The 25,665-nt window shown below is 43.9% G+C and overlaps 1 protein-coding gene across 13 annotated transcripts in view; it reads left to right on the plus strand.

Moving 5' to 3' along the window:
• Positions 1 to 25,665, plus strand: part of PSD3 (pleckstrin and Sec7 domain containing 3) — a 470,822-nt gene that overhangs the window by 62,640 nt on the left and 382,517 nt on the right. The window contains exon 1 of one of the 13 annotated variants that reach the window (XM_020875137.2): positions 3,267 to 3,358. The exons of 11 other annotated variants lie outside the window; for them this stretch is intronic. In XM_020875137.2, the coding sequence (XP_020730796.2) occupies positions 3,338 to 3,358 (21 nt within the window). In that variant the 5' untranslated portion in view covers positions 3,267 to 3,337. Of the gene's footprint in view, positions 1 to 3,266; positions 3,359 to 25,665 lie in introns of those variants that run through there. One more of the 13 variants, XM_070459796.1, reaches the window with a different exon arrangement.

Here is a 25,665-nt window from a genome sequence, read left to right on the forward strand (position 1 = left end):
GGTGTGTGTGGAACTTGTCAAATTTTAGAAATGTGTATTGAAGTTTTTTTTCCATTCCAAACAGGTCTTCATTCTTGTACCAAGAGAAAAGAAAGAAAAAATGTTCTACAATGTGATACTTCAAACTGGCCTTCAGAAATAGTGGGGATTAACTGTATGCATGAATCATGCATGAGAGAATTTCAATTTCCTTTTCATTTCTTCTTTTGGCCTCCAGTACCTCATGCCTGGCCTGTTATCTTTCTCTTTGCACAATACACTGTGGGGCTCATGGGCAGAGTTGGTGGAGGAATACAACGTGGTGTAACGACAGAGCTGCCCACGCCTCTTTCCTGCTGCCCCCTGGCCCAGTGCCTCCTACTTTTACAAGGTGGATGTTTGTATATTCTGACAATGAACTCGAGTACAATTGTGAGACTTTGAGCTGGGTGCCTGGGATCTCTCGGGGCTAGAGTAGTGGAAATGGGAATTCATACTTTATTTCCAATCTTTCAAGAAGCATAACAAAACATTTACACACAAAATATAGTCTGGCAAAATGAGATGTCAACCTTTATTTGATTTGCTTTGGACTTTTATCAACTCAGAAGTGGCAACACTGGCTAATTTCTGCTGATCAGAATCTCCAACCATTATGGCTTTGATCATTTAAGGTAGGAGAAATGAATGATTATTTAATAGATGTGATCAGCTTTGTATGTAAGATCTTAAAACCTGCTGGATTCAGGGAGAAAAAAGTTTCCTTTGTGGTGACAATGTTTCTGTTGCTTAACTTTGGAAATGCCTCTTTTAAAAAATAATTTATAAAAGGCTATACTAGGTCTTCACTGCTGCATGGGCTTTACTCTAGTTGCAGGGCGGGGGGGCCTATTCTCTAGTTGTGGTGTGCGGGCTTCGCATCATGGTGCCTTCTGCCGTTGCGGAGCACAGTCTCCAGGGCGCACGGGCTTCAGTAGTTGTGGAGCGTGGGCTCAGTAGTTGTGGCTCCCCAGCTTTAGAGCACAGACTCAATGGCTGAGGCCCATGGGCTTAGTTGTTCTGCAGCACATGGGCTCTTCCTGGATCAGTCAAACCCGCATCTCCTGCATTGGCAGGTGGATTCTTTACCACTGAGCGAGCACAGATGCCTTGAAATGCCTATTTAACATTTACCATGGACCAGGAACTTTACATAACTTTTCATGCTAATAACAATTCTTCATGTTATTATTACCCTCTTTCTGTAATTGAGGAAACAGTCTCTGATTATGTGTGTCTACCCCCAGTTCCCTTAACTAGTAAATTCCTGCAAAATTATGTCTACTCTGCCTTTTCTATGAAGTTATGTCCGTGTATAGTTGGCATGGTTTTACATTCAAGCTCAAAATCCTGACCTTCTTCCATTTACGAGTGCTGGTTGATTTTCCAGGTAAAGGCCACCAGGTCAGCGCTCATGTCCCAGGTAGCAACTGCATTTCTTACTTGGTTTTACACCTGATTCTTTGCCAACAAAATCGTCAGACCTCAAGGTTCAAGGAAGGTGGGAGTTTATTGAGAATCGGCACACAGGTACAGTCTTGTGTCATTCTGTAAGAGGGGAGGACCCATAAGGGAGAAATATGCCCAGGTAAGATACTTTGGCCACCTCAAGTGAAGAGTTGACTCATTGGAAAAGACCCTGATGCTGGGAGGGATTAGGGGCAGGAGGAGAAGGGGATGACAGAGGATGAGATAGCTGGATGGCATCATCAACTCGATGGACATGAATTTGAGTAAACTCTGGAAGTTGGTGATGGACAGGGAGGCCTGGCGTGCTGCGGTTCATGGGGTCGCAGAGTCGGACACGACTGAGTGACTGAACTGAAGTGAAAGCGAAGTGATCGTCGCTCAGTCGTGTCCGACTCTGGGACCCCATGGACTATACAGTCCATGGAATTCTCCAGGCCAGAATACTGGAGTTGATAACCGTTCCCTTCTCCTGGGGATCTTACCAACCCAGGGGTCGAACCCAGGTCTCCCGCATTGCAGGCGGAACCTACACATCTGATCAAACTTCTGCCCTGGCAGGGGAGCATGGGCTAAGATCATTTTCAGACGCTGGAATGGATCTGTATAAATGCATGCACCCCCTCATTCTGGTTCCGCTGGTGGGTGCCACTGTGGAAGGGGTGAGGCAAAGTAGGGGACGCAGGGGCACCCTGCACCCTGACCTGGTGAGCGGGCTCTTCGGGCCACCAAAGAACCTGATCCTCCGAGTCCGACTCACAGCTTGGCCACCTTAGTCATTTCCCTTTCTTTGCGCATCTTCTACCACCGCTGAAGCCAGACTTTAAAGCCCTAAGACTCTTAGGGAGCACGGAGCCGCCGACCGCGCGGGTTTCTATTCAGGAGCTGAGCGTGGTCTTTGCAGGTAACAGACCTCGCACAGGGGTTTAGGTCCGCACCCCTCTTTCCCAGAGCGGTCTCTGCCGCTCAAGGCTTGAGGGGAAGAGGAAAAAGGGCCTCGGCCTGCGGCACTCCGGTAGGAAGCTGCAGTTTAGGCCGGGATGCCCCGGCAGGCTCCCATTCGGGGCGGCACGGCCGGAGACCCGACCTCCGTGGCCCGAGCGCGGGATCCGCCTCGAGGGACCGGACTCGGAAAGGGTCGGCGGGTCGTCGGCGAGCAACGCCCCACACGGACCCCCGAGGGCCCCCGCCGGGCGGCTCCGACCCAGAGGGGGCGCGTCGGCGCTAGCCACCGGATCGTGCTAGACGCCGCCCCCTTCGCGGCTCCCCTCACGGCGCCTCCTGACAGGAAGCTCCGTCGGAAGCGCCGCTCGCTTTCCTCAGAGAGACGGCGAAGCAACAGGCAGGCTTCCGCTGGAGGCCGACGACCGCGAGCGCCGCGCGGGGCCCGGCCCGGCCCCCTCTCTTCCCGCTCCCGCTTCCTCCCCCTCCCCCCTTCCCCCCTTCTCTCCGGACACCGCCAGCCTCCGCACACCTCTAATCCCTTCCCGCCTCCCGCCGGGCTGCCCCTCCCGGGGCCCCGCCCACCTCGCCGCACCCCACCCCTTCCCGCACCCCTATCCCTTCCCGCCGCCCGCCGGGCTGCCCCTCCCCGGGCCCCGCCCACCTCCCCACCCCCCGCCCCCCCCCCCCCCCCCCCCCCGCCCCCCCCCCCCCCCCCCCCCCCCCCCCCCCCCCCCCCGCCATCCCCCGGCCGCTGACGGGCCGCAGCCTCCGCCAGGGAGCGCGCTCTTCGCCCGCCGCCCGCCGCCCGCCGCCCGCCGGCGTCCCGGGAGCGCGACAAAGAGCGCGCCGGTCGCCCGACCTCTAGCCGTGGCGCCCGCGGCTCCGGCGGCTCGGCGGGCGATGGGAGATGGAAGCAAGAGACGCCGCGGTGAGGCTCGATCCGGCGGGCGGGCGGCGGGAGGCGGGCGGCCGTCGGGCCGGCGGTGCTTCGTGGCGGCTGGGTCCCGGGAACGGCTTCCTTTCTGCCCCTCTTTGTGAGGGGCCGGGAGGCTCGCTTGTGGGGTGACGGCTCGGGGGCTTCACGCCGAGCCTCGCTCTCCAGCCGCGGGGTCGGGGCGGCGCGGGAAGCCGGAGGAGCCGGTCGGCGGAGCGCGGGGCGCTCTGGATCGCCTGGGTTGCGGGGATCCCAGCCGCGGTCGGCGCGGGACGGGGGCGGGTTCCGAGCCTCGAAAGGCGTCGCGGCCCTCCGGTTTTCCTCGCTTTTAACTTTGCTCGCAGGTTCGTGCCGGGAGCTCCGGCAGATGATGCTGCGAGACGTGAGAGATCCAGGCTCCGCTCGGAGGACAGGGGTTTAGAGTGCTGTCGGGGGCCCTTGGGGGTAAATGTGTGGTCTGTCGGTCCGCCTTCCACGGACACGGGGGTTTCCACGCCGGACTCACTCCTGAGTGGGTCCAGGCACTGCTGTAGGGAAGAGGAGGTCTGAAAAATGCCCCTCCGTGGGACAGATGCTGGCAGCACACGCTTCCATTCAAGAGCTGTACCTGGGTATCTGCAAAGGATTTTGCAGAGCCTGGTAGCCGAGTGAGCGCGACTGGCTCTCTACTGTCAGGGAGCTTGCTTTCTAGGACGGGAGGCTTGGGCGGAGATGTGGAGGAAACCGGAGGAAGGCTTGGTTCTAGGAGCCGAGGGCCTGGACGGCCTCTGCTAGCAGCTCTGGGTGGGCCTTGAAGGGGAGGGTCGGGTGGGGGCGAAAGGATGCTCCTCACAGGAGGGGAGCAGATGCGCTCTCTGGCTTCTTCCAAGAAATACTTGACCATCTTTCCTTAGAGTATTCACAAGGGAAGATCACAAGGGAGTATCAAGGGATATTCTTTTAAAAAGTCGTTGATTTCGTCCTCACCACTTAGCACAGCATGCTCAACAGAAACAACACAGTAAAGCAAAACAAATGGAACACCTTCCCAGACAATTTTTAGAAGCTCTGTCCTTCTAGATCTTTCTATATCCACTCACGAATCATATCACAAATCTATGAGATTCTTTGTCAGATACTTCATTAATATACACTTCGTGCTAAATGAAGCAGAGTGGGTTTGGTGAAAATTACTTAGACACCTGGCTGGTAGATTTTGTCACTAACATGGTGAGTTTCAGCCTCTGTCTAGGGCACATCGTTTAACCTCTGGAGCTGAAATTTCCTCCTTTGTAGGATAAGAGGATTGGGTAGATAGATGCTTTCTCAGAGCCTTCCAGCCCCAGCATTTTATGGTTTCATGCCTAAACATGTACATGCATTCCTTATTCAGTGATGTACTCTCAGCTTCACCTCTGAACATCTCTCAGTTCTGTGAACGAATCAACACTCATCCTGGTCATTAAATGGGGGAGATATTTTAAGGCGAAATTCCACAATTGAATGTTGTTTTAAAAATGCAAGTGTAAGAAGCTTTATTTGCAAATCTGAGTAACTGCTGGCTTTATAGAAGGTTTTGTTGACACTGTTCATTTCATTAATGACCAAAGAATAATACATGCTTTGCTATCTACGTTGTATTAAGAGGTTAAATTTTGCTTTTAATTAAATACCAGCCCTTATAAAAGTGAGATACCTTGGGAATTTGGAAATAAAAATAATATAAGACAGTAAATTAGCTCATTGAAAGAGAAAAATTCAGAGAAACTTTCCATCAATGGCTCTATTCACTTTCTAAAACCTTGGTATTTATCTGTTTGCTGGCCATGATGGAAAATATGAGTGGGATTTAGCCTGGCATTATATTAAAAAAAGTGTCCAAGGCATTACTCCTTTTAGAGTTGATTTCCCCCAGCCCGCCTTTGGAAATTCTGGAGTCATCTGACATCATTCATAAAGTTAGACTCCAGTGTGGTAATGGATTAATCCCAGTCTTGGTTAAGGAGTGCGGAGGCAAAAACCATGTGAATGTTAAAATATGTATGTACTTTGGCCTCCAGACTGGTTTGTTTGAGGTTTATCTGAGGTGATGTTGTCATTCATTTGGCAATTCCGAAAAGATTATTTCTTTGGATTTGGGTTGGGTTAGGAGGTGAGTAATGGATGGTGATCCTTCTCAATTTTTAGAAATGAATTCAGACATGACTGAAGTTTAGACAGTCTGAGAAATAATCTAGTGATCAGGTGGTGACCAAAGGCCACCTCACCTGAACATGTGATTGAGGCTTATAGACCTTGGGGTCCAGTCTCACCTCCCGTCACTGCTGCTTCTGTGGTTCTCAGGGGTTCTGTGATTCCCCCTGTGCAGTCGTGGAAACCCACTCCAGGATTCTTGCCTGGGGAATCCCACGGACAGAGCAGTCTGGTGGGCTACAGTCTGTAGCATCGCAAAGAATCGGACACAACTGACGCGACTTAGCACGCACGCACTGTGCGGTTGTGATCAGGCAGAGGGGTCCTTGGCTGCCCTTTGCCAAAAGTGGAGGCGTTTCCGTGTTGAGTGCTGCTACTCAGCTCTTCTGGAGTTCTTTCACAGTTAAATCAGCCGAACCTTGGTGTCGGGTGGTGCACGATCCATTCAGGTGAAATGGCCTAAAGCATTTGTTCCTGGAATCCCTGCCTGGGCAGCTTGTGTGTTTTGTGATGTTCTTTGCAGTTTCAGGGGCTTCTCTGGTGGCTCAGAGGTTAAAGTGTCTGCCTGGAATGTGGGAGACCCTGGTTCGATCCCTGAGTTGGGAAGATCCCCTGGAGAAGGAAATGGCAACCCACTCCAGTACTCTTGCCTGGAGAATCCCGTGGAGGGAGGAGCCTGGTGGGCTACAGTCCATGGGGTCGCAAATAGTCGGACACAACTGAGAGACTTCACTTTCTTTCTTTCTTGCAGTTCCAGAGATTTGCTGGAAAGAATTTTAGCAGTAGCATTTTTTTGTGTGTGAGTGTGTGTCCCTTTGTACCTTTCTGTGTTTCTGAGTTATATGTCCATCTTCCAAAGATGTTTTTCATATACTCCAGTTTAAATAGTGTTGGATGTAGTGGTTGTAGTGATAATGTGAACTGCTGTCGCACTTTGCAGAGTGGGGTGGTGTGGAGAGGAAGAGAGGAAAGATACTTCCAACATGTAGTGAAGTTATTCTTAAGCTCCTTTACTGGATTCCCATGCCTCATTCGAAAATAAGGTGTTAATTCCCAATGCTAATAATGAATCTTTACTTCTGCTATCTTATTTGTATAAAACAGCACGTGTCCCCGCAGTCCTTGTTTTCCACTGTGCCTAGAAGGTCAACTAACTGGGCCCTGTTGGTGCCAGCGGACAGGATTTTGTTGACACTCCAGGACACAGGGGTGGCGGGGTGCTTTCTCTCTTGGGGACACCTGTGACGTAAGGAAGGTAGTCGCCAGCTTCTCTCCCCTGCCTTCATGGGAGCACCAGGCTCTGGCCGTAGCTGACTGCTCATTTTTCCTGGCTCGTGTAACTGGGAACAGCCATCTATTATTAATAGTTTGAAACTCGCTTTTCCCTGGTCACAGACCAGCAGATAAGTCAGAGTAGTTTGTACATGTTGATGGACAGTATGGGAAGTTTATCTTTGAGGTTAGGGTAAGTGGGAAAATGAACACTTTGACCTGAGCTGGAGGCTCTTTTCTTACATAGTAGTTTCATGTGGGTTGTCTGAGAAGCAGCATTTGCCTTTGAGTTTCAAATGATGGCCTGACTTTTGGGAAAATGCTTATTTTACGCGATATTTTCAAGCATGATGCGTTGTTACAATCACAGCTAATGTTTATTGAGATCTAGTTGCCTGTTTTAACACAGGTTACCTCTAGTCCCCATGACAGCCCCATGTGGTCAGTACTGTCATTACCTCCAGTCTGAAGTCTGGAGAACTCCAGTAACACAGTTAAATAAGCGGCAGAGCTGAGGTTTAAACTTGGCAGTCGAGTGTTCTTAACCGCCACTCTGCTGCTATGTTAGCATTGTGTGTTGCAGGATTTTGGCTCTCATATTTAGATTCTCTGGGTCTTGGAATCTGAAATTGGATGACTAATTTGTCAGCAAGCATTATTTTATATGTCTATTGGCTTAAATAGTGGGAGCAGGATTGTTGTTTGGCTCAAGAGATGGAAATTGTGTATTTTTCCTTCAAAAACACATAGAGTGTCTAAAAGGATACTAAAAGGATCATGTAAGGAATTCCATATAGTTATAAGTACTTAATTGGAATTCAAATAAAGCAGATTCACCATTTAAAATTGAATGTAAAGCTCACCCATTTTAACTTACAGTTACGTCACATGATAGACGTGACCTAGACTTTTCTGTACCTGTGAGTATCAGTCTGCTTTCCCTTGTTTTTTTCTTCTAGTGAGCTGGGATTAGGTCTGAAACAATAGGAGGAGGGTGGGGGTGCTGAGCCGAGGTCAGCCATAAGAAGGTCATGTGCAGCTGCTCCCCGCTTCTCCTGCCTTCTGCGCCCCGCTTCTCCTGCCTTCTGCGCCCAGACCTTTGCTGAGAAAAAGCGACTTAGAGAAATGAAGCGGGTCGACTCTTCCTATGGCGCTTCAGTCTGTGGACAATGAAAGTGGAAACGTTTAAATAGACGGAGCTGTGGTTCCTTTTGTTTGGCCTCCACGTGATTATTAGTTAAGGACCAGTGGAACTGCTTTTCTCTGCGTATGATAACTTACAGGCTGTTTTGAATTTCATTTTTCAACAATTCTTATTTTCCAAGAAGTTATTTGATAAGCACAGTAGCACGGATTGAGTCACAGGACTCTGACGGAAGGGGAAATCTGGGCCTAACAGTCAGTGGCACAGACAATGTAATTGGATGATTGCTGCCTTTGTGATTATATTATTTTCTCGCAAAATTATATTGGGAAAATACTGAGAAAGGGCAGCAGTTTGTGTGATCTTCCAGAGCTTGGTCTCCAACTGGACCTTCGTGCCTCTAAAAGCCACAAGTAGTGAGTGTTTGAAGAAGCAAGATGTGTCCTTGGGTCTGAAACTTTTCACTTGAATATCAAAGTTCCCTTTGGACAGATAGATGTTTATGCTTTTCAGCTTCATTTCTTTGCTTCTTCTTCTTTTTAATGTTTGGTTTTTTTGACCACGAGGCGTGTGGGATCTCAGCCCCTTGATCAGGGATCGAATCCACACCCCTTGCATCAGAAGGCGAATCCTTAGCCAGTGGACCACCAGGGTCATCCCTCAGCTTATTTCTGTTGGCTCCAAAGGGTCCATGAGCTGCTACCTTATCTCCTGATGCTTATTTCTCCCCATAAAAATCTTCCGTGGAGAAAAAAAAATCCCATTGTTTTCCACGAGCATCTGTAAGTATAGCATGGCAGAAACTGAAATATAGATATTAATATGCTGTTCATTCATTCATGCATGCAGCAGATATTAAGTATTGATACTTACCATGTGCCAAGCTCTTTGTTGGGCTCCAAAAAGCCTTGTCTACTGACCACTAAGAAAACGTGCCAGGAACATTTAGCGGTTAACAGGGCCATATATCTGAGTGTCAAACCTCACAGCCTGTAAATATTGAAACGACTGTATTTAAGAACTCTTTCATAGAATCCTCTCTTAGAATCAGTGAGTTGCCTCCAAATCAGTATTGTTCAACACGACTTTCTGCTGTGACGGAAATACTCGTTTATATCCTTGCTGTCTCATACGGCAGTCAGTAGCTGCCTGTCGCCACTGAGAGCATTTGAAATTTGGCTAGTGAGATTTAGGAACTGCATTTTAAATTTTATTTAATTTCCGTGAACTTAAGTAGCCTCCTGTGACTCGTGGCTAATGTATTGGGACGGCGTCTGTAGAGCAGAAATGCTTTACGCGGTGGCCGTGTTGTCCTGGGCATCTCCCACTTGACTGTCTGGTTGCTTATGGTATGTTTCCTGACTGGGCTTTGCTAAGCTTTTACTTCTGTGCGTGTTTACCCCATTGTGTCTGATGGGCACCAAAGCAGGGAGAATGTACGGAGGCATGGGATTTTAGTGTAAATGAAAGTGAAGACAGAAGCACCGGAAATGAGAAGAAAAATGTATTCAGCAGTAGGAACTATTCTTTAAAAAAAGAACAAATTGTGTAACAGGTAGCGTGCAGTTGACAGTCCTCAGCAAGATGGAGGAAAGGGTTTTGATCAAATAGAAAAATGAGTGCCTGACTGAGATTCACTATTATATACATCCAAGAGCTGGTTGTGAGTTGTTTGAGAACGGAACAGAGATACCGAGAGCACTGCCTTTGACCTCTTTGTTGCAAGCTGTGGATAGTTGCATAGCTCCCAGCCCTCTTTGAACCTGCGTAGCATCACAGTCCATCTCTGGGTGGGTAGTGCTGAATATCCAAGTGGCTAAGGTCTTTCCTGGGACCTCAAAGCTATCTTGGAGGTCCAGTAGGTTTTCAAAGTAGATAAAGCTGAGTAGGAGAGATTCTTGTATAGCATGCAAGGAGTGTGCCTAGCTTTAAAACTGCATTGTGACTAGAGGTGTTTCAGACCATAGGCTAGAGAAAATGAAAAAAATTCTTACTTTTTGATCCCCAAATACTTTTCAGTCTAGGAGGTAGATAGCCACATTTATAGATGCTGGGGTTTCTCCAGGGTCAGGCATGTGGGAGGTAGCCTTGAGCATAATAGCAGGTGTGAAATCATGAGAGGATTCTCAAGGTTAGGCTTCTGTTGGAATACATGATTATTTTGAGTTTTCTAACTTGTGGTGAAAACACAGTGATAAAAAGGAGTAACACTGCAAAAATGTGGGGATAGGAGGAGGAGACAGAATAACACACATTGTGCCAGACGCTGTGAAGTGGGGGGTGTGTTTGTGTGTCTGTGTATGTGGATTTACATCTTCTTATATATTTACAATATTGTAAGCTAGGTGGTATCCCCATTTTCAGAGGATGTGTTTGAGGCTCATGGAGGTTAAATGGGATTCTCTTTTTAACTTAAAAACAATCATATTGAGATAAAATTCACATGCCGCACAACTCACCTATCTAAAGTATATGTTCATTGATTTTCAGTACCTTCACAGGAGTTGTGCATTCATGCTTAGTCAACTTTAGAGTATATTAATCACTCCAAACAAACTTGGAATCCATTAGCTGTTGCCCTGTAATCTCCCTGGTGCCCCCATCCCCTGACCCAGGGATCACTGTCCTATTTTCTATCTGAATGGATCTGCGTCTTGTGCACATATCATACATATGGAACCACACAGTATTTGGCTGTTTGTGACTGGCTTCTTTCATTTAGCAAAATGTTTTCAGTGCTCAGTCATGCTGTAGCATGTATCAGCACTTCTTTCCTTTTTATTGCTGAGTGATAGTCAAATAAATAGCCAGAACATGTTTTATTTATTTATCAGATAGTGGTCCCTCCCCTCCTTTGGCTTTTAGGAATAATGTTGCTGTGAATGTTCACACACAAGTTTTTGTGGGGATGTATGCTTCCATTTCTCCGGGCTATGTAGCTAGGAGTGCAATTGCTGGGTCGTATTGTGACTCTGTGTTTGACCCTTGGAGGAATCACCGAACTGTTTTTCATGGGGGCTGCACCACTTTACATTTCTATCAGCAGACTCCTAGAATCCCCCTTTCTCCACACGTGTTATTTCTTGTCTTTCTGACTTTAGCCATCTTAGTGGGTTTTAAGTGGTATTTCCTCATGTTTTATTTCACTAATGTTGTTGAGCATCTTTTCGTATGCTTTTTGGCCATTTGCATATCTTTCTTTGAAAAATGTCTATTCTGATCCTTTGCCCTTTTAAAAATCGGTTTGTCTTTTTTGTTATTGTAAAAAAGTTCTTCATATATTCTGGATGCAAGTCTCTTGTCAGGTATATGCTTTGCAAATATCTTCCCCCTTCTGTGGGCTGTCTTTTTATTTTCTTGTTCCTGTCCTTTGAAGTAAGTGAGTTCTTTATCTTAAGCTTGGGTAGGCCTAACACACTTTAGGTCCTCACATATTTGCTGCAGTCCATCAGCACACTAATTTGTAAAGTGATTTGTGTAACGAATATCATTCTTTTGGGGTTTCTGGTTGGAAAAAGGGATGGATTTAACTTTTGTCTAAGCTACTTAAGGGAGAAGTAAAGCTCAGGATTTGAGACCTTTAAGTATATTGAAAGGAAATTTTGAAAGTTGTTTCTTTGGAGTCTTTTATGTACAGAAAATGGTGCTTTCCTCTTTGATTAGAGAATTGCTTGAAAGGAAAAGGACACCCTGCCTAGAAGACTGCTCTTGGTCTCTTTAGGTCCTGTCATTTTATGGTCTGAATAGTGGTTCCCAAACTCATCTATCACAAGAGTCACCCGGTTTTAGATTCTGCCTGCAGATCTGGTTCCTTAGTTCTGAGGCGTTCCTTTTCATAATCACCCCAGGTGATTAAGGTCGGGACACTTGAGAAACTCTGATTTAAGCTGGTGATAATCAGGACCTTTTAGTGGTTGCCCCTAGAACTTAATTAGACTCTTCAGCGGGTGTGGTCCCCGGTGGCAAACATCCCTCACTGAGGGTGATTCTGGAAGAGCTGATCCAGCCTGTCTGACTGCTTTGCTTACTGATCTTGATCCAGCGCAAGCCACATTCTCTTCCCTTCCTCTCTCAGAGTAGAGATGGTTCCATTATCAAAATTTAAACTAGCTTCACAGATACTTTCAAGTCATAGGGTTGCAACCACCCTCCCCTTTTCCTCCTCTTTAAGATGTGTTCCCATTTCCTTGCTGAGTGATATTCAAATAAATAGCCAGAACATGTTTTATTTATTTATCAGATAGTGGTCCCTCCCCTCCTTTGGCTTTTAGGAATAATGTTGCTGTGAACGTTCACATACAAGTTTTTGTGGGGATGTATGCTTCCATTTCTCCGGGCTATGTAGCTAGGAGTGCAATTGCTGGGTCGTATTGTGACTCTGTGTCACAGCCTCCCACAGCCTCCCACAGCCATACATATCTCCATAAAACCCAGGGGGGAGAAAAAGTCATGGAAAGAAAAATATATCAAAGTTTGTTGTTGTTTAGTCGCTAACTCGTGTCCAACTCTTTTGTGACCCCATGGATTGTAGTCCACTAGGCTCCTCTGTCCATGGGGTTCTCCAGGCAAGAATACTGGAGTGAGTTGCCATGCCCTCCTCCAGGGGATCTTCCCAACCCAGGGATTGAACTCAGCGTCTCCTGCTTGGCAGGCAGATTCTTTACCACTGAGCCACCTGGGAAGCCCTAGATCGAATTTTACATAATCATTACACTTTGCTTGTTTTGCATGGGTGGTCAGGGTCTCCTAAAGGATTTGATGACTGTGGGGTTGGGCTGGCTGTGTTTATCCGGGGGCTGGGGAGACTCCCATGCCTAGGTCACCTAGTGAGAGGCAGGGTGTGGTTAGACTGTGGCCTTAGTAACGCTTGAGCAGAGCTTAGTGCCTGTGGAAAAGCAGTAAGTGGACAATAGATGTGACCTGGACGGTAGGTTATATTGTCCTTACCTGGCTGCGAGGTGGAATTATCTTCGTTCTTAAAATCACACAGGTGTTAAAAGGTAAAACTGGTCTTTCTTGTTCCCTATATTGTGATTGCCTGTAGATAATGCAGCGTGGCAGCCAAGAGAAAAATTCTGGCACTTTGAATGGTGCTTTGGCCCATGGTAGTCACTCAATAAATGTTTGTTCAATGAATGAGTTAAACACCACGGGAGATTGAATTGCTAAGCCTAAGAACCTTTCAGGAATGTATGGATAGAAGAGGTGCTCTGATACTGACCCTGGTCACGTGGTGGAGTAGAATTTCCGGAGTTGGCAGGTTTCTGACCCGATCACTGTTTGCTTCGCTGTATGGTCTTGTTGCATCTCCTGCTTTGGGTAGATGGAATTTTCCCCACTTTGCTGACAGCGTTCATGGGCTGCATTTAGTGCTCCAGCTGTGACTTTTATGACAGTTTCTTGCAAATAACAGCCTAGGGCGCAGAAAATGAGAGCAGTGTGTAAATGAATTTCCTCACACAGGTCTTTCCCTTTTGGCAGACACGTTTGATAGAAGTAGATTAAAGGTGTGGACTTGGTCTGCGTGGTGTGATTATTAACGGTCTCAGGGACCTGATTCATTCATTCTTTTGATTTCATCATATTTGTTTTTCATTCTTGACTCATTTCTTTCTACCTTCCTTGTGTGGCTTGTATGTCAGTTGACTGTCTTCTGTGTTGATGAGTTCTATTTGGGGAAAAGAAATCTAATAAAATACAGCATAATATTCTAAAGCTGGAGCTTAAGTAAAGATATATTTACTTTAAAAATACTTGTATATTTTTAATTTAATTTTATTTGTATACAAGATATTTATATATTTAAAAGAACTTGATAGCTTTAGAGTAGTTAAGGTCAATATTTTAGAAACTCTACTAAAATAAATATATCTGTGATTAGTTAAAAAATGTTTTAATTTATAATATAATTATATATCAGAAGAGTTCACAGGAGGATTAAAAGGATAATGGTAATAATTTCTTGGTATGCATGCTTGCTAAGTTGCTTCAGTCCTGTCCGATTCTGTGTGACACTATGGACCGTAGCCTCCCAGGTTTCTCTGTCTGTGGGATTCTCCAGGTAAGAATATTGGAGTGGGTTGCTATGCCCTTCTCCAGGGGATCCTTCCAACCCAGGGATCGACCCCACGGTCTCTTATGTCTCCTGCACTGGCCGGCTGGTTCTTTACTACTAGCACCACCTGGGAAGCCCTATTCCTCTATTTAGTAAAAGTAATTGAAAAATAAACCATTTTTTGGTAGAATTCTCTTATGGTCATTGAATGTCTTATTTCTCCAGCTTTTTAGAAATTTAGCTTTTGTGGAAACAACTCTTCCTTGTTATACACATATATAATTGTTTTACATACTATTTAATTAGATTACACAATATTGGCGTAAATCAATTTGGTTCAATTCAGCTCAGTTGCTTAGTCATGTCTGACTCTTTGTGACCCCATGGACTGCAGCACACCAGGCTTCCTTGTCCATCACCAACTCCTGGAGCTTATTCAAACTCATGTCCATCGAGTCAGTGAGGCCATCCAACTATCTCATCCTTTGTTGTCCCCTTCTCCTCCTGTCTTCAGTCTTTCCCAGCATCAAGGTCTTTTCTAAGAAGTCAGTTCTTTTCATCAGGTGGCCAAACTATTGGAGCTTCAGCTTCAGTCCTTCCAGTGAATATTCAGGAGTGATTTCCTTTACGATTGACTGGTTTGATCTCTTTGCAGTCCAAGGGACTCTCAAGAGTCTTCTTCAACACCACAGTTCAAAAGCATCAATTCTTTGGTGCTCAGCTTTCTTTATGGTCTAACTCTCACATCCATACATGACTACTGGAAAAACCATAGCTTTGACTAGATGGACCTTTGTCAGCAAAGTAATGTCTCTGCTTTTTCATATGCTTCCAAATCAGTTTGGAAACAAACACGGTTGATTCTTGGTAACCATCAGCTCAGTGATGGGAGCAGAATTTCAGAAGCTTGCCAAAGCCTCAGTCACTAACCGTGAGCACCGAGTTGTAACAGGTTTCATCGGGGATGTTTTACAGGTGCCTGGGCATCCGAGTTGGCTAAGTGAAGGGTGGAGAGAGCCACAGCTGTATATGTAAGTTTAGAAGCAAAGGCAGACCTGATGGAGGATGTGAGAATTGATTAGGGAGAGAAATTAGGACACTCTCCATTTTGTTTTAGACTCATTTTTGGCTTTTATCAGCCTCATACCACTTCTATTTGTATACAGACTTACTAAACTCATGAATAATTTATTTCTGCATCTAAATTATTTTGAAATTATTTTTTTCCTTTTACCTGGAAGAAACTTTTACGTACTTTTAAACTGTGGTTTATAAAAATATGACCCACCAGTATCTATCTATTAAGTGATGCATCATCAAAGCATGGGCTTCCCCCGTGGCTCATGGAGTAAAAAGTCTGCCTGCAATATGGGAGATATGAGTTTGATCCCTGGGTCAGGAAGATTCCCTGGAGAAGGAAATGGTAGCCTACTCCAGTATTCCTGCCTGGGAAATCCCATGGACAGAGGAGCGTGGCAGGCTACAATTCATGAGGTTGCAAAGAGTCAGACCCGACTGAGCAATTAACACATTACTAAAGTACAGTATAATAACAGCAAAACTGTTTTCTGTCTCATACCCAAGTGCAGAGGTTCGCTGAAAACAGGTTACACCCAGATTTTATACATCATTAAAACATGAAGTGCTTTGTACTTTGTGTCATGGTTTCTCTCTCACTTAAAGAAATCAAAGTCCACTACATTGGCCTGGTGACTTTCACCTGCTTCAGGAAGGGTGTACTTGTTGAGATCCATCTTTCGGTGTGTTCTGGTGAAGCAAGAGGTAGAGTTTGTATATGAGAGTGTTTTAGACTATCTCTCAGTTTAGAGAACTGTTTCTTTACAGTTATTCGGGTTTTGTATAAGGTTAAGTTAATTACCAAGTCTCAGCAGCTTTGTTTTTTCTACAGTATCTGAATATGTCTATGCATACAAAATGCCCTATTAAAATAAAGCCCCTTTTGGGAGGGGGGTTCAGGATGGGGAACACATGTAAATCCATGGCTGATTCATGTTAATGTATGGCAAAAACCACTATAATATTGTAAAGTAATTAGCCTGCAACTAATAAAAATAAATGGGAAAAAAAATAAAGCTCTTTTATAAGGCTACAAGATATACTATCCTAGATCATATGCAGCTCTGTATTACTGTTGTGTTTCATTCATTCACATATTCATTGAACAAACATTGGGTGCTTCCTATTGCCACGCATTATTTTCATTTCTGAGGATACTGTGGTCAACAGAGTAGACCAAAAATTCATATTCTTGCAGGGTGAGACAGATCGTGTGTGTATGTGTGTGTGGTAATTTGGGGAAAAATAAAGCAGAGGAGGGAGGTTAGGAATTGGGAGGAAGTGGAATTTTTAAGTAGGATGGTCAAGAATGGCCTCCCTGTGGTGACTTGGGATGAAGGCCTGAAAAAGGTGAAGGGAGTCATGTGACTGTCTTCGGGGGAGGAGAGGCCAGCAGGTGCTAGTCTTGAAGCCTAGGCATGTTTCCCACCTTCTGGGAACTTGCAAAACTAGAGTGGCAGGAGTGAAGTAGGCAGGGAGGAGAGCAGACATCAATTCCTGTAAGGCCCCTGGTCCTGTCGGCTGTTGCACGGGCTGCTTGTTACAGTGAGCAGAGGAGCTGGTGGAGGATTTCACAGAACGGATCTGGCTTATCTTTTAAGAGGATGCGCTGCTATTGTGTCTCATGAGATTAGATCTACGTGTTAGGCAAAGCAGTTAGGCTGCTGTAGTAATCTAGGTGAGCGATGGTGACGGCTTGGACCAGCGTGGTTTGTTTTGGAGATAGCATGTGAAAGATTTCCTGATTGACCGGATACGAGATGTGAGTGAGAGGAGCCAGTGATGATTTGCCACGTTTTGGCCTCCACTGCTTGAAGCATGGAGTTAGGTGAACTGGGGTAGGGAGAAGCTGATTTGGAGGGAAAGACCAGGAGCTCAGTTTTGGAGATGGCCAGCGGGCAGCAGTGATGCTAGTCTGGATTTCAGAGGAGAGGTCTGGGCTAGAGATAAACATTTGGGAGAGCTCAGAATGTATGAAATGGATGAAACTGGTTGAAACCCATAAGGGAGTGAGTGTAGATAGAAAAGAGGTTCAGGCCCAAGAACCTGGGCTACTTCTGCACTTAGGCTGGGGTGATGAGATGGGACCAGTAAAGGGGAACGAGAAAAAGCTGCTGATGGGATCAGAGGAGAACTGTGTCTTGGGAGCCAAGTGAAGAAGCTGTTTCAAGGAGGATGAGTCAGATACGGAAGAGGGGAGTACAGTGTCAGTCAAGGTCAAGAACTGACTTGGGGATTTAGTAATGGGAGGTAGTCGGTAAGCTTGACAGAGGCAGTTGTGGTGGAGTCTTGGGGACCTACAATTGATGGTGAGGAATCAGGAGACAACAGGAGTAGGAAATGGAAACATCAACTGTGACAAATGTTTCAAGATTCTTGTAAAGGGAAGGTGATTAAACACAGCTGAAGGGAAAAATGAGGCCAAGAAAGGTTTTAAAATGGGGAAAGTAGCAGCATATTTGACAGAAAAACAGTGAAGAGGAAGAAAGGAATGATCTTTCATGTAGTAGCATAATTCTTATCCAAAATCAGTCAGTTCAGTTGCTTAGTCATGTCCGACTCTTTGCGACCCCATAGACTGCAGCACTTCAAGCTTCCCTGTCCATCACTAATTCCCAGATTGCTCAAACTCATGTCCATCGAGCCGGTGATGCCATCCATCCAACCATCTCATCCTCTGTCGTCCCCTTCTCCTTCCATCTTCAATCTTTCCCAGCATCAGGGTCTTTTCCAATGAGTCAGTTCTTCGCATCAGGTGGCCAGTTTTAGGGTTTCAGCATCAGTCCTTCCAATGAATATTCAGGACTGATTTCTTTTAGGATGGACTGGTTTGATCTCCCTGCAGTCCAGGGGACTCTCAAGAGTCTCCTTCAACACCACAGTTCAAAAGCATCAATTCTTTTCTTCACAGTCCAGCTCTTACATCCACACGACTACTGTAAAAACCATTGCTTTGGCTAAATGGACCTTTGTTGGCAAAGTAATGTCTCTGCTTTTTAATATGCTGTCTAGGTTGGTCATAGCTTTATTTCCAAGGAGCAGGCTTTTCTTCTAAGGAGCAAAAATTAACTCTGGTTTAATTTAGAATGGCTAAAATCATTTGGCTTACTATTGTAAACACCAATGTTTGTTAATATAGTCTGTATTTTCAACATACAAAGTTATCTTCCCATCTCCATCAAAAATCAAACCTTTTTCTAGTCCTTAAATACATTTTTTGTTTTTTGTATGGATAGTGTCTGTTCTTCTTTTTCAGCCTCAGGGAGTTCCTAGTTGTGCACCAGTGAGCGTAGGCGTGAGGTGCACTCTGCCCACACACTTCAGTAACTGCTGACATGTTTTTTAGACTTCAGTTTTTTAAAGAGCAGTTTTAGGTTCACAGCAAAACTGAGAGGAAGGCACAGAGATTTCCCACGTGCCTTCAGCCCCCACACGTGCATGGCCTCCCCATTACCAACATCCCCATCCTGGGGCACACTTGTCACCAGTGATGAACCCACACTGACACACGATCACCCCAAGTCCACAGTTAACGTTCGGGCTCACTCCTGGCGTCGTGCATTCTTGGGTTTGGAAAATGTATAATGACATGTACCCTTCATAACAGTAGAATGTTTTCACTGCCTCAAAGAGCCCGCTGTTCCACCTGTCCATCCCTCCCGTTACCCCAGCCTCTGGCAACCACTGATCTTTTTCCCATCTCCATGGTTTGGCCTTTTCCGGAGTGTCATTTGGTTGGCATCATGCAGTGTCTGCCTCCTTCAGATTTTGCCTTCTTTCACTTCGTGATACACATTTAGGTTCCTCTGGGCTTCCCTGCTGGCACAGCTGGTGAAGAATCCGCCTGCAATGCGGGAGACCTGGGTCCTTTCCCTGGGTGGGAAAGATCCCCTGGAGAAGGGAATTGCGACCCACTCCAGTATTCTGGCCTGGAGAATTCCATGAACTGTATAGTCCATGGGGCAGCAAAGAGTTGGACACGACTGAGCAACTGGCACTTTCACGTCACATGTCTCTTCATGGTTTGAGTGCTCATTTCTTTTCAGCGCTGAATAATATGCCATTGTTCAATGTACCCAAATAGATGTGTCCACTCATCCAGGACACTGTGGTTGTTTCCAGGTTTTGGCATTTATGGACGAAGCTGCTGTATACATCCCTGTGTAGGTTTTTGTGTGGACATAAATACCAAGGAGCATTGTGTGGATTGCTGGATTGTTTGGTTAGAGAATGTTTAGTTTTTAAGAAAACTGCCGGACTGTCTTCCGAAGTGACATTCTGCATTCCCGTCAGCAGTGAACGAGAGTTCCTGTTGCTCCATAGCCTCATTAGCATTTGGTGTTGTCAGTGTTCTGGATTTTGGCCATCCAGATAAGTGAGTAGTGATGTTTCACTGCTCTCCCGATTTTATCTCAGACACAGGTTTCCCTGCATCCTTTGAGCAGGTATGGAATCCCCTGGGTGTTCCAAGAATATATTTAGTCAACAAAATAGTCATTGAATACACAATGGCCCTGTGTTTACAGATAACAACCACAGGGCCACAGATGGGCGATAAACAGTAAGCATTCAAGGAGACAAGGTCTCCGGCTCTTATGTGGATTGGTAGTGGCTTCTGTGTGTGCTGTGCAGATCAGTATGGACACTGTTGAAAGACAGATTTTGACTCTTTAGGTTTGGGGTGGGGCCTGGGATCCTGCATTTTTGATTAAACTCCCAGGCAATGACCATGGTGCTAGTGCATCTCATTTTGAGTAGAAAAATATCAGAGGCACTGCGTCTGAACTTAATTTTTTTCCTTAGGTTTTTGTTCTCTTCTTCCTCTCTAGTGGAAATTCTCAGAATACATCTTCTGCCTTCTGGCTTTGCATTTTCATTGATCTCTGCAGAGAGGCTACTGGCTTCTGGGTGTGTGTTTAGTAATCGGGTAGTAATGAGGCAAGTATCATTTGTTTTATCTGTGGAAGACCAGGCTCCCAGTCTAATGTAAACTGTGAGGCCCTTTGCTCCTGGGCCTGTGAGCATCCGCTTTTGTGCTTTAGCGGCCCAGAGGCTGGGTCCAGCACGGGCACCCAGTGGCCAGTGCAGATGTGGGCATGCGCGGTCCGCTCTCTGATGCTCTGGACACTTCCCTGCTTCTTCTAGCTCTGCTGATGAAGGTTAGTTGCCAAGTGTGTTATAGAGGTAGGTTTTGTCAGCTTGTGGAAAATAAAGGAAATCTTTTAAATTCAGCACATGCTGATAAAAAAGCTTCTCAGATGGCTCTCGAAATGAAGAGTCACTAATCAAAGGTAATTTGTGAGGGAAGTTGGGGAAAAGTTTGAAATTAATTATATATAAACTGAAAATTTATTTAAGTTCTACATTTAGTTTATGTTGTAATTTAGATCAAAAATCTTGTCCTGAATTTAATTTTCATGAGGCATATTCTTAGGATCATCTATATCAGTGCTGCCCAGGAGAAATACGATGTGAGTCTTACGTATATAATTTAAAATTTTCTAGTAGCCACCTTAAAAAAGTAGAAATAAACAGGTGAAATGAATTTAAAGAATATATTTTATTTAACCCAGTTATCCAAAATATTGTCATTTCAATATGTAATAAATATGAAAATTATTGAGGAGATTATTTCTTCTTCTTTCTACCCTAAGTCTTAGAAATCAGACATGCATTTTATATTCATAACACATCTGCCATATTTCAGGTGCCAAGTGGCTCCACGTGGTGCTGTGTTGGACAGTGCTAATGTGCAGAGCAGTTGCTGGTGTAATAAGTACAGTTTTGTTTGTACCTTTATTTCATCATTCTCTGTGAATATCAGCATACTGTTTGCTATAGAGATAGCATTTGTGGCTAGCTAAATATTGAAGTTAGGATGGGATTTTTTATATTAATTAAAAAAATTTACCCTAAAATGCTTAGATAAATGATGTTTGGAAAAGAGAAAATTATAAATATGCAAGAAATGCTAACCTGCTGACTGACTTGTGTGTCAGTCGTGTCCGACTCTTTGAGACCCCATGGACTGTAGCCCACCCGGCTCCTCTGTCCATGGAATTTTGCAGCAAGAATACTGGCGTGGGTTGCCATTTTCTCCTTCAGGGGATCTTCTCCACCTGGGGATCAAACCCACATCTCTTGTGCCTCCTGCATTGGCAGACAGGATGCTTTCCTACTGTGCCACCTGGGAAGCCCATGAGCAGAGGGGCCTGGTGGGCCATAGTCCATGGAGCAACAGACGAAACAACAGAGGTGAGGGTCTATTAAAATTCAATTAATTGTAATTAAAAAAATTAAAATCAATTAAAAATTAAAAATTAAAAATCAATTAAAAATTAAACATCAAAATCAATTAAAATTTAAAAATGAATTTAAAATGGCTGAGACTTTGAGATAATACATTTAAGCAAAATTATTTAGGATAATTTGCTTCTTCAGATAATGTCTGAGAAGTAGTTATAACAGCAACATCAGGAAGAGTTTTGAAGGTGAAAAGCACCATTCTGAACATACTTCATTGCCATTTTCATTTGGTCCCCACAAATCCCTCCGAGGTAGATAGGTATGTATTGTGGCGACTCCCATTTTATGAATGGGGAACCTGAGACCAGAAAGGTATAGTAATTTGCCCCAGGGCACCTGGTAGCTAAATTGTGGATCCAGGATTTGAACTCTAGATAGTCTGAGACAAGAGCTTAACTTTTTTCAAGTCTGTGCCAGACGATTTCCTCAGCGCGTCTCAGCGACGCCTCCTTAAATGGTGTGATCCAGGGGTAAAGAGTGGGGACTGTTTGATTCATGAAATCCTTGTGTTCTGAAAACTTGAGTATAAATTAACTGTTTAAATAAATCCTTTGCCATTAATTTGTCTTAATTTCAGAATTGCTTTATCTTGGCTTCTGACTGATCTTCAATTTGAGTTGAGCCTCAACACTTTATTTCTCTGCTGAACCCTGGCTTGGAGGGAAAGCAGCTAATGATATGTAACGTAAACCTCCCATGTAGGTGAGAACTAGAGCTTACAGCTTGATTGGGGGTATTTGGTTCTAACATACTAATAAAAGATTATTGTAACTTATTGTTAACTGCAGTCTCAGCAACAGTCATTTATTGAGTGATTATTATATGCTAAGCATTGTGCTAAGATTTTATGCTCATAATCTTTTTTAATCATTAAAATGATGCTGTAAGGTTGGTTTTATCTTCCTTGATAAATAAATGCCAAAAGCATTGCCATTTTATCCGAAACAGACAGTGTATTCAATTCTGAGTGTCACTTTTTAAAAAGAGACATTAACAGTGAAAGGACAGCTAAGTATTTGAGTGGTGGGTGAATGGTCAGAAAATCATGTATATTAGGAGAGATGTAGAAACTTTAGTCTTTAGTTTAAGGAAAGAAGATTTAATGGACAGAATAATTGTTTTTAAGTATTAGGAGCAAGGATTGTGATCTAAAGAGAAACCTGACTACTGAAAAGGAATATATACACTTATTCCATCTTTCTCCAAAGAGTTAGAGAAGTTTACAGAAAAGCAGATTTTTACCTAAAAATGATAAAGAACTTTTCCCCAGAGCTGTTTGAAAAGCTAAGCTCCTTTCTGTTTACACATGCTTGGACAGAGACCTGGATATTTAGATTAAATGCTTACGTTTGGAAGATTCGGAATATCGGAATTGGCTATTGGGTGAGTTGTCCAGTTGGTCAAATGAGAGACCCTTTAGGTTCTTCCCAGTATTTGGGGTTTGGAATTTGTTTTAAACTGTGATCTAAAATCAGACTTTTTGCAATGTAAATAATTACTGCCTCAGTAGTTTTGGAAATTAAGTTGGAGATTGTGATTTACTAATAGAATGTCAGAGCTAAGAAGGTCCTTAGAAATCTTGTGGTCTAACCTCATTTTGCAAATGAGGAAACTGAGAAAATTAGAGAAAATAAAGACCCAGTTAGATAAGTACTCAGCTTGTATTAATTTCAGCTACACTGTTTTTTTTTTCTTTTTTCTTACTATATTACTAATGTGTAGGTGGAATAGACTGAATGACCTATAGCACATTTTAAAAGGTTCTTTTTAATCTTCTCTAGCGCTAATAGAATTAAGCAGCCTTAAGTTCATTTTGTTCTAATTGGGGCACATTTGAGTCCCTTTTTTGTTATCTCATCTGAAGCTCAGTGATTTTCCTGCAGACAAGCTTTCTGTTTCTTCAACTTATTTAATGCCACGGTGTTTTATTTCCCTGAAAACATAAGCATCTTTCACTTTGAAGGCGAAAAGGAAGCATACAGTGGCTCTGATAATTCATCATTCCTTAAACATGTGTTTACCGAAGGCCTCCTGTGTGCCACATGCTTTCCTAAACACAATTGTAGGGTTTTACTCTGAGCTGGGAAGTCATCAGATAGTGTGGAACAGTGGAAGGGGGAATCTGTCGTTCTTTTTCAAAAGGTATCACTAACAACCTAAAAGGATTCTCTGGGAGTTTCAGCCAGCTGTAGTCTGCTTTGATTTAGGAAAACACACACCTTTTGTCCAGTTGGCAGACAGCGGAATTACTGCAGTTACAGCTTTGATCCTTGTTAGTTATATAAGCAAGTCATTCTACTGTTTACTGACTTGGGAAACATCATAACTTCATGAAGGGATCAGACAGTCCTGGCTTTGAATCCCAGCTCTCAACGGTGCTCTGATTTTGAACAGATAAATTAATTCTGAGCTTCAGTTTTGTCACTGGTAAAATGGTGTTAAAACTGTTTTGTTTTTTTTTTTTTTTTTTGTGGGACTTTTTTGACGATGAAAGGATTAAAAGGAGACCATGCTTGTGAAATGCTCAGCTCAATCATTGCATGTTGTAAACATTTAATAAAAGCACAGCACTTACTATGATAGTTTAGAAAAGGGGATTTTAAGAGTGGGTAAGTTATTTTAAAGATAGATTTAGGGTGCTAACTCAGCTTTAATTTATGTTTAGTTTAGACTAAATGTCTTAAATGCCTTTGTCTAAAAGTCCTGACATTGAAACAGTACTTAAAATAACACCTCTGTCTTAGCACGGTTTGTTTTACATGTGTATGAATTCATTCTTTTAAATGTCACTGGCTGCTTTTGTACTGTCACGGTTTGACACATTCTCGAACTCTCGTCCCATTCCACAGGCATTATCAGTTTTGGACAATTCTGGAAATTTGACTGTTGATTAAAACAGGTGGAGAAGTTCCTGTCTGTGGGTCACCCAAGGACACCCATGAAATGGTTCACTGTGAAGCCTCCCTGAGTTTTAGGCATGCTTGTTTGTGTGTGTGGTGTGTGTGTGGTGTGTATTCTGTTACCCAGAATCTTTGTCCTTCCAGAGTGTGAATATAGCACCTTTTGATTCTGTAGACAAGTTCACCTCTGATGTTTTTTGTTTGCATATTTTTGCACTTGGAAATTCAGCGTGATTTTTATTTAGTGCAGCATCATATCTGTAGTGGTGTCTGGTTAAAAGCATTACCGAGCTGACTTGCCAGTCTTCACGTGATACCAGGAGACAGTCCTCCGTGTAACCGGATTGGGCCTCCCTAAAGGCTGTCTTTACGGTGCCCTACTTTTCTTGGGTGATGGCCTGCTCATTTCTGCATCGCATTTTCCTGGGGCTTTAGGTGTCACCTAGCTGATTTGAATACATCCAGGTTATTTGGAGAGGAATAGAAGACCATGTGGATATTTTAACTGTCTGTGGAGGCGGTATTTTATTTCCCTCTCCTCAATTATTTGAAAGTACTCTGGCAAAATAAGGCCACTCTGATAATGTGATATTTCAGCATTATTTTCACTTGGCCCACGAGTGAGTGTGACCATTAGGAGAATTCTAGATCGTGGAAAGGGCAGGCCTCTGGTGAAGATGTGGGCGGGTGCAGCTTTCTTTCTTGGATTGTGTAATTAATTTTTTAAAATCCCTCTTAAAATATAAAATTTGAAATGTTTTTCAGATTATGAAAAAAGGCCTGGTAACTGTAAACAGATTGAGATATATAGAAATATCTAAAGAAGAAAACAAAAGTCATCTATAATTCCTCTCAGAGATAAAACACTGTTACCTTTTTGTGAGGCATCTCTGTTTCTTCTCTTATCTCTGAGCATATGTGTTTTATGTTTGTATTTGTACAGTATATGTAGTTTTACATGTTGTTTTTACTTTGCTTAATATTTTATTACGGACATTTACCCGTGTCCTAAAACTGTTTGCAAATATGCTTTTTAAATGTCCATCTAGTATTTAATGTTAGCGCTCTTCTATAACTTATTTAACCAGTTCCCAATTGTTGGCTACCTAGGGTATTTCCAGGATTTCATTGTGGTTTTATTTCTACATATATGTATATTAAACACATGCACACACACACACACAAACACACACATTCTTCATATACAAACTTTTGTCTGTATTTCTGATTGTTTCCATATAATTTTTTCCTGTAAGAGGAGTTTGAGAGCCTTAGATGTGAACTTTTAAAGCCCTCCATATCTGTATTTCTTTCTGTAAAGGTGGCACCACTTATATTTATATTTTACCCACCACAGTATAGCCTCAGAAAGAGA

The sequence above is a fragment of the Odocoileus virginianus genome, chromosome 32 (assembly GCF_023699985.2).
Source record: "Odocoileus virginianus isolate 20LAN1187 ecotype Illinois chromosome 32, Ovbor_1.2, whole genome shotgun sequence".
NCBI lineage: Eukaryota > Metazoa > Chordata > Mammalia > Artiodactyla > Cervidae > Odocoileus > Odocoileus virginianus.